This window comes from Primulina tabacum, chromosome 11 (assembly GCF_025594145.1).
Source record: "Primulina tabacum isolate GXHZ01 chromosome 11, ASM2559414v2, whole genome shotgun sequence".
In the NCBI taxonomy this organism is placed as follows: Eukaryota; Viridiplantae; Streptophyta; class Magnoliopsida; order Lamiales; family Gesneriaceae; genus Primulina; species Primulina tabacum.
The window spans coordinates 35,979,525-35,991,863 of NC_134560.1; the positions used below are offsets into that span (position 1 = coordinate 35,979,525).

The 12,339-nt window shown below is 33.6% G+C and overlaps 1 protein-coding gene across 1 annotated transcript; it reads left to right on the top strand.

The window, feature by feature from the left end:
• The first annotated feature begins 8,297 nt into the window (after positions 1-8,297).
• Positions 8,298-11,569, top strand: LOC142519793 (uncharacterized). The gene is made up of 4 exons (XM_075622819.1): positions 8,298-9,040; positions 9,143-9,474; positions 9,834-10,448; positions 11,079-11,569. The coding sequence occupies exons 1-4, from the start codon at positions 8,298-8,300 to the stop codon at positions 11,567-11,569; spliced, it is 2,181 nt and encodes a 726-aa protein (XP_075478934.1).
• Positions 11,570-12,339: the final 770 nt, after the last annotated feature.

The following is a 12,339-nucleotide window of genomic DNA, read 5'->3' on the forward strand; positions in this document are numbered from 1 at the left end:
CTTCAACTTGATTCTTGAAATCAGCAATCTAGTCGGATTCATCTAATATATATCCCACATTCATGAAAAATATATGAAATTAATAAACTAACTTAACTAGCTTACATCATATGAATCCCAAAAGCCAAGAATATATATATATATATATATATATATATATATATATAAAAGAACACGTGATGTTTTATTTAAGACTTGTTTAATTTGGATATTGCCAAGGATTTTCTATATTAATTTTAGGGTGGGGCCTTAGGCTGCATGCGCACAAATGAATAGTTAAATATATAATAATGGAATGAATGATGTAATTTGATCTAATAAAAAAATGGGGACGTAACATTTTGACCAATGATGTATATAATAATTGTGAATAATCATTGCTTTTGCTTTCATGATGATTGCTTATCTTACATGATATATATGATAGGGACTGTTTCTTTCAATCTTGGATTCGTCGCACTTTCGTGAGGAAATATAAGGGAAAACTTGTGCTAACTTCACTTTTTTTTCTATGGTGGCAGCGTGACAATAATCTGGTCCCATTTACAACCCCAAATTAATCGTAATCCATTTTGATCAATAAGAAGATAGAAATTTTGAGTGTGTTGTACAACTTAACCAACTGATAATTCAGTCCACGATCGAGCTATAATTTGGTAATATATGGTTACAGATACGTTAGATGTAGGATCGAATATTTGTCATTTTACCAAAAAAGTTATACACTATAATTTGGTAATCTATGGTTATAGATATGCTATAAGTACGTAAGATCAAATACTTTTCGTTTTACCAAAAAAATTATATATATAGTTTTGTTATTTTGTCCATCAATGAAGTGACACTCAACTATTATATGTGATGAATCATATCAAACCTTGTATATCCAATAAATAAGTGTCACCTCATATTGGATGTGATGAACCATATCTAAATTGTATATTCAATATATGAGTGTAACCTTATAAATATGCACAGAGACGAGCAAGGCAAGTGAACATTATATATAAATATGGACAAGAACTTAAGTTTATCATATAGTTCAATCACATATTGTTATATGTGTAGAAATTAAACAGGAACTTAAATTTAGATAGTGCGATTTGGATACAGATAATAGATTTTAATTTAGCGACAAAATTTCGAATAATTATACATGGACAAGACCTAAATATCTAAACAGTACGTACATAAAATTTAAATATTTTCATCTTAAAAACGGATGTGAAGTTTTAACTATTCGGGCCAGGGAGACGAGACTATATCATAATTTTTTTTTAAAAAATCGAAAAGATTTATAAAAATGAACATGAAAATTTATTTTTCATTGTAAATAAACAATATGTAATTTTTTATTAACTAGTCGGCTACTTGTGAAACGAAAGCACAATATCTTACATCAAGCAACCAGCAAAGTTCACTATCTTTGTAGTAGGGTCCAAAATTTATCCATTATTGCGTGTCATTCATGTTATCAAATAATATATAATTGCAATCTTTGAATTTTATATCACATTTCGCCCTTTTTCCTAACCAATCATTCCTCCACCCAAAAAATTATTTTTTATATATATATAAATATATTATTAAACTATTCACGACGTTTCTCGATCCATACTAATATATATGGCCGAGTAGTGTTTCTTGAATTTTAATGATATTATACTATTTGACATATATATATATATATATATATATATATATATATTAGCTGAGACTCCACTCGAAGTGGACCCATTCGGTCGGTCTGGGCAGCCCTAGTCTCTCTCATTCAGGTATAAAGATCTGTCGCTCAAGATCTTTGGTCTCTACCCGTAACCCTTCGCCGTCCTTGTTCTGCGAGTGATTTTTTTTTCTTTGTATAGGTTGGGTTTTCTGGCTTACCTCATTATTATGGAAATGCCAGAACCACACGTGCAAGTTTCCCAACATGTTGCTCGTCCGTGCTTTTCGAGACTATATAATTATAATTTCATTTAGAATGATATATATAGAAATTCTCAACCAAAAAAAAAAGAAGCAATCTTATACTATATTTCATCAAATCAGATGTTTTTAGTATAAATATATAAAGACGCATAAACTATTTAGTTAGCATAGGGAAAGAATAAATAATTGGAACGTAAGATTTGGGAATGGAGATCGAATTTTTAATTAGGAAATGAGCTTTACGGACATTTAGAAGTAGCATGCATGAAATCTTATTGGGACCCTTTTTAAATTAATTACTAATGTGGAATTTTTAGGTAAAAGTACGTAGATTGGGGATAAGATTCTACTAGATTTGGACCTTTTTCTTGTTCAATTTAAGGAAAATTGATTTATATATCTCCGTATGGCACATGCATCACCTATTAAGCTTTTAAGAATAATCAATTACTAATCTCCGTTAGTTAGTGAAAAAGACACATGACATTATAATACTATTGAAACATTACCTATATATATATATATATATATATATATATATATATATATATATATATATTACATGATTGATGTATATTGATATTTGAAAGAGTTTGAGGAATTGAATATCACTTCATTTTAGGTTTTTTTTTTTTTAAATTCTTGAAATTAAACAACCTATGTTAAGATTTTTAGATACCTTTTGTGTGAAATTCCGAGAGAAGTTATTGTGATACATATTATAATTGTTTTATCTCGTGAATCGTAACGTCATTATTATGTATTTCTTAGATGAAATATTACATATTATGAAAACATATTCTCAATTAAAATTTATGTATGATGGATGCGAGTGAGATTGAAATTAGATAGCAAAGAAAAAAGAAACCGACTGATCAGAAAATCATATATATTTCATCAGTCATTTTCTCTACTTTGCACATGCATCCGTTTGTAAGTCTTCTCAAAATTATCATTTACAGCAATATAATTAATCCAATACATTGTATTTTTGTCTTTTTATCTACTTTCTACGAACAAATTTAACTTGTACTTATTACCGTCGTAAATACAAAGAAACTTTAGTTTGAATCAGTTGCGGAAAATGAAAAGAATTTCGACTCTTGGAGTGATTTTAATAAGTTATAAATTATACATATTCGGGAAGCCCGATTTTTGCTCTTATTTGCCATTGATTTCACATATCACATACATAATTTTTATTTGTTTCGTAAAAACACAACAAGATTAAAAAAGTTGAACTCATGCCATTGTGTGTATCCAAAAGAGTGTGAGCTTGTGCATAAATCGGTGAAGTTACGTGTTTTGTTCTCTCTCTTACTGAATTTTTTAAACTGTTCATTTTTTCCGTTCAGTTTGTATCTCTTTTGAACAGGTCTGCAATTGTGGTAACAACTTGATTTTCTCTTCACCGAGTAATGTCAAGTTGAACTTTGTTTTTTGCAAGACCAGTTCAAGCCGTTGTGAGTGGCTTGACTTTGCCTTCATTTAAGCAATGTTCAGTCAGACTTATAATTCTACTGTTCGATGTAGCCTAAACCATGATGGTTGCATCTGTTTTCAAAATTTACATTTTTTACTTGCTCTTGTATAAACATGATTGAGTACTTGCCTCAGAATTATTGAACTCATTATTGTCAAACTCTACCTCAGTTCTATCACCAGCTGGTTTTTCCAACTCATTTATCTCTTTATGGAAGCTTAAGACTAGCTCCAATAGTTGACTAGGAGTGTCAACCATTTGCATTCAACGTTGATTGAAACACTCTCATCATATCATCATTCTCAGCGGCTAACATATTAACTTTTACTTTCAGACCGTCAATCTCCTTTCGCTACAAACATCTAGAATTGGTTGACTTATTATTTCAATTTTTTGCTTTATGCCTTGGCTTCGTATGATAATTGTTAGAGTCTTTTGTGCTTATCTATCATGTCGTGTAGTGTTGTGACAAGATCCTCGAATATAAATTCAATTGAGTCAATGCATAATCTTTTTCACTTGGTGAGTTCCACGAACTGGATTGTTCTGAATCTGAATCGGCCCATTTGCTTTTGCTCTCCTCAACAACAAACACTCTTTAATCTTTATTCTTCTAGAAAGATCTTCTTTTATCTTTGGACCGTTGTCTCTCAAATGTTTTATTTTCATATTTATTCGGCCTATTACAATCTGCAATGAAATTGCATTGTTTCCCTAAGTTAAAAAATCTCGATTTTCATCATCTTTATTTTTTTACGATAAGAATTGAATTTGGACTGATTCTTCTTCATAAATTTACCAAATTTTTTAAAAAATAAAGACATAGCATCATTGTTTAATTGTTCAGCAGATTTTTCACTAGAGGCTTCTTCATTAATGGTTAGAGTTGATATTGTGGTGGCCAGAGCTTTTTGTGGTTTGGGGAGTTGATAGCTCTTCTTCTGTCTTGATCCTTTGGACTCCCTCATGGCCACCATTTTTACATCCCACTTTCTAGGAAGTGCTCTCATTACCTTCAAAGAAATCTCACGGTCAGAATATTCCTTACTGAGATATGCAAGTTCGATAATGATGCTGCTAAATTATTCATCAAATTCATTTAGAGTTTTTCTGAGCTTCATTATGGCATTATCAAACTTTTGGATAGCAACAATTAGTTTGTTCTCTTTGGTATGGTCATTGCCATCATAGAGTTGGGTCAACTTTTTCCAAATCTTTTTGGCTGTAGAACAAGTCTTGATTATATTGAACATGTTATTGTCCAGAGTTTTGTAGAGGATATCATTGAACATATTGTCGAGGTTAGCTTTCTTATCCTCAGTCGTCCACTCAGAACGGTGCTTTTCCACCATCTGTGGAGCACCATCAGATGCTACAACGGGTGGATTGGATTTTAAGATCATTGAACCGTATCTTGAGCCGCTAATGTGCCTACATACATATTTTTCAATTATCATAATCTTCTTTGAAAAACATATAAATTTGTATCATTTGAATGTATAGTTATCTGAGTTTAAAAAAACCCAGCTCTGATACCCAAGAGCGTAAGTGAATTCTTTTGACTGAATTTTCATCTATATAGTTAAAAACTTTCAACGATCGGATATACTTTTCAATAATCACTTGTAATAATTCTCGATATAATGGTCTTGTCTCTATCAACATCTTACACTGCAATAAATCTCATTTAATGTTTACTTTTCTTTTTCGTCTTTAGCTAATTTTATAGATTCTGAAAAGTAACTTGATTTAAGAAATACTAAGAAATTTTCTGTCATATCAGGAGTTGGTGAGATATTGTTGTAATACCAAAACAAGTAGTTTCAGAACAATTGAAAAACAAGCATCTACTTTTCTTCACACATTTTTTAATGACATTTGGATTGTAAGGCCCTGGCCCTGTCCTCAGACTCTGCAATCACAGTTCCTGGACTCAGACCAGCTTGCACTTACTCATCAGACTTCTCCACGCCAGGAAAGTGGAGTTTGTGCCTTCCCAGGATTCGACCCCTCAAGTGGTTACCAAGATTGTAGCCAATATACCTATATGCCAGGAGGTTGAGGGGTCGAATCCTGGGAAGGCACAAACTTCACTTTCCTGGCGTGGAGAAGTCCGATGAGTAAGTGCAAGCTGGTCTGAGTCCAGGAACTGTGATTGCAGGGTCTGAGGACAGGGCCAGGGCCTTACATGGATTGTAAAGGCTTACATTGAATGCTTATTTAAAAGCTTGTTCCGGTCTTAACTTTGTGTGACTTGCAGTTTGAAAATATTAAATAACTTGAGAGGTCTGACTTCTTCATCACTGATCCGAAACCCGAAATTATAAAACAATGAAGTGACTGATTTTCTGTAACAGCTCGATGTTGTTATTTTGTCAATCACTAAAATTTAGGGTAAAAGAAATCATGGTTGTTCATATCATTAGTACAATATTTAAGGATCGAACATGTATTTTATCACCAATAGTTCATATTTTACCTTTAAAAAATTCATCAAACATCTATTTATATTTCTATAATAACATAAATATATTAAGAAATAAAAATAGAGATTTTTTTTTTCATTTCAAAATTTTCATTTTTAAACAGATTTTTAGAAAAATAACACGATTTCAAATATTCATTTACAATCTGTATTTATCTTCGTTTAAAATATTTTATATCAAGTTTCGTAGATTTATAATTCCATGGCAAATCACGTATGCATCAAAATCTGCGTTTCTGAATCTTATTATTGTTAGTGAATTAATCTCATGGGGCAAATTTTCATGATATCATTTAAATGTACTTATTATGAACTTGAAATCTTTTGTCATAACCAATAATTCTAGCAAACCATGTTATGCCAATATGAATAATTATGAGTTCAAATTCTCAAATTTCTCATTTTCGACGCCAAAAGGATTAAATTTAAATGTTCATGCCGTTGGAATTTTCAAACTTGGGATGATTTTGCGAAGGTGAAGACTTGGGTGATCTGACCTGTAATGATATCTCAAACCCTACCAAAATCCACCAAGTGTAACTCAGGCCCTATTATTGATTTTTCGTCTCAATCTCACCAATTGTAACTCCAGCCCTACCAAAAATCCACTCATTCCAATACAAATTTATGCATATGAAAATAGAACAATCGGCATTATAATTTAACTTATCTATCTCTTCATTTATTTGAATGAATGTAAAAGGTAATTTGGATTACACAATAATATTCGGGTAAGAATGTGTCTATAAGATTTTTCATTTATTTACCAAATTATCGTAATCGCTTTTGAAGAATCAGAATCAACATTACACCAGCTTTGAGTTTTACTTAAATTGAGCAGCAATAGAAGCAAAATGTGGGGTTAGAAAACGAAAAAATGATTTTTTTTTTAAAGTTAAAAGTGAATAATCATTTTTAAGTGACTATAAACACTCTCTAGTGCAATAACTCAACTTTTTCTACATTTTAGTTCTATTTTAAAGAAATGTTAACATGACAATAGGTATTACGGAAATGCCCGATGTTACATCAACACTAAAAAAAAATATATATAAAAACTTCAAACAGATCTGAAGGGAAATAATATTTCCGAATTTAATTGATAAAATCTCTTGATTTAAATTATTTCCCTAACAATATATTTTCCTTATTAATTTGATTTCATACAATATCTTGTGAGATTTTGCCTTTATAAGATAATGAATTAATTAAGCAAATATATTATAGATATGCTATTTATGATAATAATTTAAAGAGATATGGTATTAAGAGTTTATTCTTAATAAAACTCTTACTTTCCTTCTGCAATAGGTTTCCTTGAAGAATAAAGTGTACATCTATAAATAAGAGATCAAGGACATCAAAAACTCTCTCTTGTTCGCTAGGCCTCTTCTCACTCGATCATACATACAAACACTGAACTTATGCACGGCGTGAAGATCAGAGAAATAAGTCATCAAGGATCGTGCTGTTTTGGAGAGTGGTGATCTCGTGTTGCCTTGAATGTTGGGCACATCTTCAGACAACATCCGTAACGAAGTTGGTTGAAGATCGTTTTCATGGCTCCTCTTTTGACATCACGTTTTTTTTGCTTTCTTAATTGATGTTTTATTATTATTGGTTGTTTTTAGAAAGGTTTTATTTTCTCAATATGTTGAGAAAATTGATATTTGTTTAAATCGCTAGTGATAGCTTTTTGTAAACATTGTGATTTTCTAGTGATTAATTTTTGTCATAAGGCACCGCATAAGTATTTATACTTGTGCAAATTCAAGCTTGTCTATCTATTTATTTAAAATGAATTTGTGTCACAAAATATAATATTCCGTTGTATGTTGTCTTAAATATTGTAACATTTGACACAACACTTAAATCTGATAAAACGCAAATTTACTATTTTACACTACTGTTGATATATTTAATCACATCTGTCGAACATAATTCATTTCAAGTAGTATCAGAGCCTAATCTTGATATACTAAGTGCTGATTGTGGTTTTTGTTTTTGTTTGACAGAACTATTCAAATGGATCCATCACTCGCAAACATCACACTTCGGCCACCAGTATTAGATGGAACTAACTACAGTCTATGGAAGGTCAAAATTTGGTTTCATATAAAGTCCATAGATGAGAGAGCATGGCAACGAGTTCTAAGCGGTTAGACTCCACCAAGGAGAATAGACGAATATGGTGATAGTCTGATAAAACCGGAAAGTGACTGGACTACTGAAGAATTGCAGATTTCAAATTACAACTCAAAGGCACTGAATGCCATTTTTTCTTCAGTTGATACGAACATGTTTGGACTTATTACTAATTGTGTCTCAGCCAAGGATGCATGAGACATTCTACAAAGACACTGTGAAGGTTCTGAGAGTGTGCGACGAACAAGACTGAGGATGGTTACTTCCAAGTTTGAGATGATGAGGATGGAAGAATCTGAGAACATACTGGAATATGATCGTCGCCTACGGAAAATTGCTAATGAGACGTTCAGTCTTGGAGACCCCGTCTCCGATGAACGATTAGTTAGTAAGGTTCTCCGTTCTTTGCCCGAAAGATTCAACATAAAAATTTGTGCGATAGATGAGGCTAAGGACACAACGCAAATGGCTTTGGAAGACCTTATCAGTTCACTTCGCACTTTTGAGATGAACATAGACATGCAGAAGAAGGATAAGGGGAAAACAATTGCATTCCAAGCTTCAAATGACTCCTTCAATGACCTTCTTCATATATCCCAAGAAGTCAATGAATCAGACCTTTGTGAGGACTCTATCTCCTTTATCACAAAGAAATTTGGGGATTACTTGAAGAGAATCAGAGATAAGAAGAAGGATGCACAACCCTCGAAATTTCTAAGTCCTCCTGCCCCTCAAAGACCACAAAGGTTTCCTGCCAAGCAACAATTTCAATCAAGGAACGAAGACAAAGGACAATTTAACTCAAAGAAGTATGATTCAGTGCAGTGTAGAGAGTTCAAGGGGTTCGGACATTATGCAAATGAATGTGCCAACAGACTGCGAAAGAACAAAGGCTACAATGCGTCTCTAAGCGATGAAGAATCTGATGAGGAGGAGAAATCCAATGATGAAGATAATCACACCTCCTTGACTGCATTATTGACAGAAAATCGCAGGCTGTAGGTGAATCCATTAGGTGTTGCCCTAGATGTTGCCACTCCTGGCCGCAACATCTGCAAAAAATTTGTATGTTTAAAATCCACAACTTCTGGAAATTTGAGTGTAGATGATGAATCGGAAGCTGATGATGAAGAGATGACTCTTGGGAGTGTTCAAAAGCTTTATGAAGAGTTGTTTGAGGATTGGATCAAAAGAAACAACCTTAACTTCACTCTTGTAAAGGAAAACACTGATCTAAAAGCCATGGTTGCCAAACTTGAAGTAATTCTGAGCAAAAAGGACTTAAAACTGGGAAAGACCAAAGAAGAACTTCAAAAGGCAACTGAAACTTTATCCAAGTTTAATTCGGGCACATCCAAGCTTGAATCCATACTTTTGATGGGAAGAGATGACAAGAAGGGCTTAGGGTTCAAAGACAGTGTATATGAAACTGGTGAATCTTCAAATCCACCGTTTTTGTGAAAGGAAAAACTGAAACATTCACACCGCCACAACCTACACCTTCAACCAAAAGCTCTCCACCGAAAAGAGAATCCACTGCACCTGTTCCTAAGAAAAGAAAACGCAGATATGTATGTCATTACTGCTTTAAGCCTGAACATATCAAGCCATATTGTTTCAAGCTCAGGGATGACCGCATGAACCAAAAGTCAATCCAGATGTTGCCTCAAAAGTTGCACAACACTTCTCGCAACACCTCCAAGAATCGACCTACAGTATGACAAGTTTGGGTACCAAAGGTAAAAATTCACTGTAATGTTGTTTATACTTTATTAAAAACTAACACTGCAGGTTACTGGTACTTTGATAGTGGAAGCTCACACCATATGACAGGGTCAAGAGAATATCGCATCGATTATGTTGAACAAAAATGTGGCAGAGTAACTTATGGAGGGGGAGCTAAAGGAAAGATTGTTGGAAAGGAAACTTTGAATGTTGAAGGACTACCAAAGCTCCACAGTGTGCTCCATGTTGAAGGATTAAACTCAAATTTGATAAGCATAAGTCAATTATGCGATGATAATGTGCATGTCAAGTTTAATAAACATGTGTGTGAAGTTTTTGATGAATCTAACATATGCATCATGACAGGTACAAGTTCTTCGGACAATTGCTACCAAATAAGTGAAGAACTTTCATGCAAACATGCACAAATCACTGAACTTGACCTTTGGCATCAGAAACTCGGTCATGTAAATTTCAAAACTTTGAGGAATTTGAGTAAATACGAGGTAGTGCGAGGTATGCCTAATCTCTCATCTGGGATACCTTATGTGTGCGGTGAATGTCAAAAAGAAAAACAGAATCGCGTGTCACACACGGTGTTGGCAACATCTGGGACAACACGCTGTCTGGAATTACTTCACATAGATCTTGTGGGTCCTATGGAAGTCGAAAGCTTTGGAGGTAAGAAATATTCTTTTGTATGTGTTGATGATTTCTCACGGTTTTCATGGGTCAATTTTATTAGGGAGAAATCAGACACCTTCAGTGTGTTTAAACAATTGGTCACAAGAATCACAAACTTTCATAATTTGAAAGTGAGAAGAATCGGGAATGACCATGATAAGGAATTTGAGAATTCTTCATTCGCATCATTTTGTGACAGGAAATGTATTTCACATAAGTTCTCGGTACCAAAAACCCCACAACAAAATGAAATTACCGAACGCAAGAATAGAACACTTCAAGAAATGGCTAGGGTGAAGCTGACCTCAAAAAATATCTCAAAGCGTTTTTGGGCAGAGGCCCTAAATACGGCTTATCATATCTCAAACAGAGTATATTTAGGAAGTGGCTCAACCATGACATCCTATGAAATAATCATGGAAAAGAAGCATAATCTCAAATATTTTCATATTTTTGGATGTGTTTGTTACACTTTGAATGATAGGGATCAACTTGTCAAATTCGATTCAAAGAGTGATAAATGTCTGTTTTTGGGATATGCCACTAATAGTCGAGCCTATCGCATGTTTAATTTAAGATCTAGGACTATTATGGAATCGATTAATGTTGTGTTTGATTATTGTACAGATCTAAAGAAGAAAACTGCTGAGGATGACGTTGAAAACCTTCTGGAAAACCCAATTGTACTGGAAAATGCAGGTGTTGCCCCGGATGTTGCAACACCTAGCACAACACGTGACACTGAAGTAACTGAATTTGAGGACGAAGCAAATAGTGATGACGACATAGGAGATGATGGACATAATATATCGACTAAGATCCAGAGAAATCATCCATCATCTCAAATAATTGGAAGTGTGCAAGGTGAAGTTCAAACTCGAAAGAAGAAGAAAATCGATTACCGAAAGATGGCTGGACTTATATGCATGAGCTCTGCTTACTCAAAGGTCAGATTTTCATGTTTTGAATCCCAATTTGAACATAAAAATGTTGACAAAGCCTTAAAAGATGAGTTTTGGATCAATGCTATGCATGATGAGCTTGATGAATTCGTTCGAAATGATGTTTGGGATCTAGTTCCAACTCCTGACCACATCAATATAATTGGAACAAAGTGAATTTTTAAAAATAAAACTGATGATTCAGGGAACATCATTCAAAACAAAGCAAGGTTGGTTGTTCAAGAGTACACACAGGTTGAGGGGGTTGATTTTGATGAGACCTTTGCTCCTGTTGCCCGCATTGAGTCAATCCGAATTTCGCTAGCTATTATTGCATGCTACATGAAAATCAAATTGTTTCAAATGGATGTTAAAGTGCATTTTTGAATGGTACCTTGTGTGAGGAATCATATGTCAGACAGCCTAAAGGATTTGAAGATCAACATAACTTGAATCATGTGTATAAGTTGAAAAAGGCTCTCTATGGTTTGAACCAAGCACCACGTGCATGGTATGACAGACTAACAGAATATCTTCTTGAAATTGGCTTCAAACGAGGTGAGGTAGACACACCCTTTTTATTATGAAATCCAAAGGTGAAATCCCTATTTGTCAAGTCTATGTTGATGATATAATCTTTGGTTCCTCATCTCAAAAGCATGCTGATAATTTTGTTGAGTGCATGTCATCCACATTCGAAATGAGCATGGTTGGTGAGCTAATTTTTTTTCTTGGTTTGCAAATCAAACAAATGCATGATGGCATCTTTTTGTGTCAAAGTAAGTATGCAAAAAACTTGATAAAGAAATTTGCTAATGAGAACACCAAGCACATGAAGACACCTATGGGCTCAAATGAAAAATTATCCAAAGATGATGCTGCCGAAAATGTTGACAACACCTTATACCGCAACATCATAGGAAGTCTCCTGTACTTGACTGCTAGCC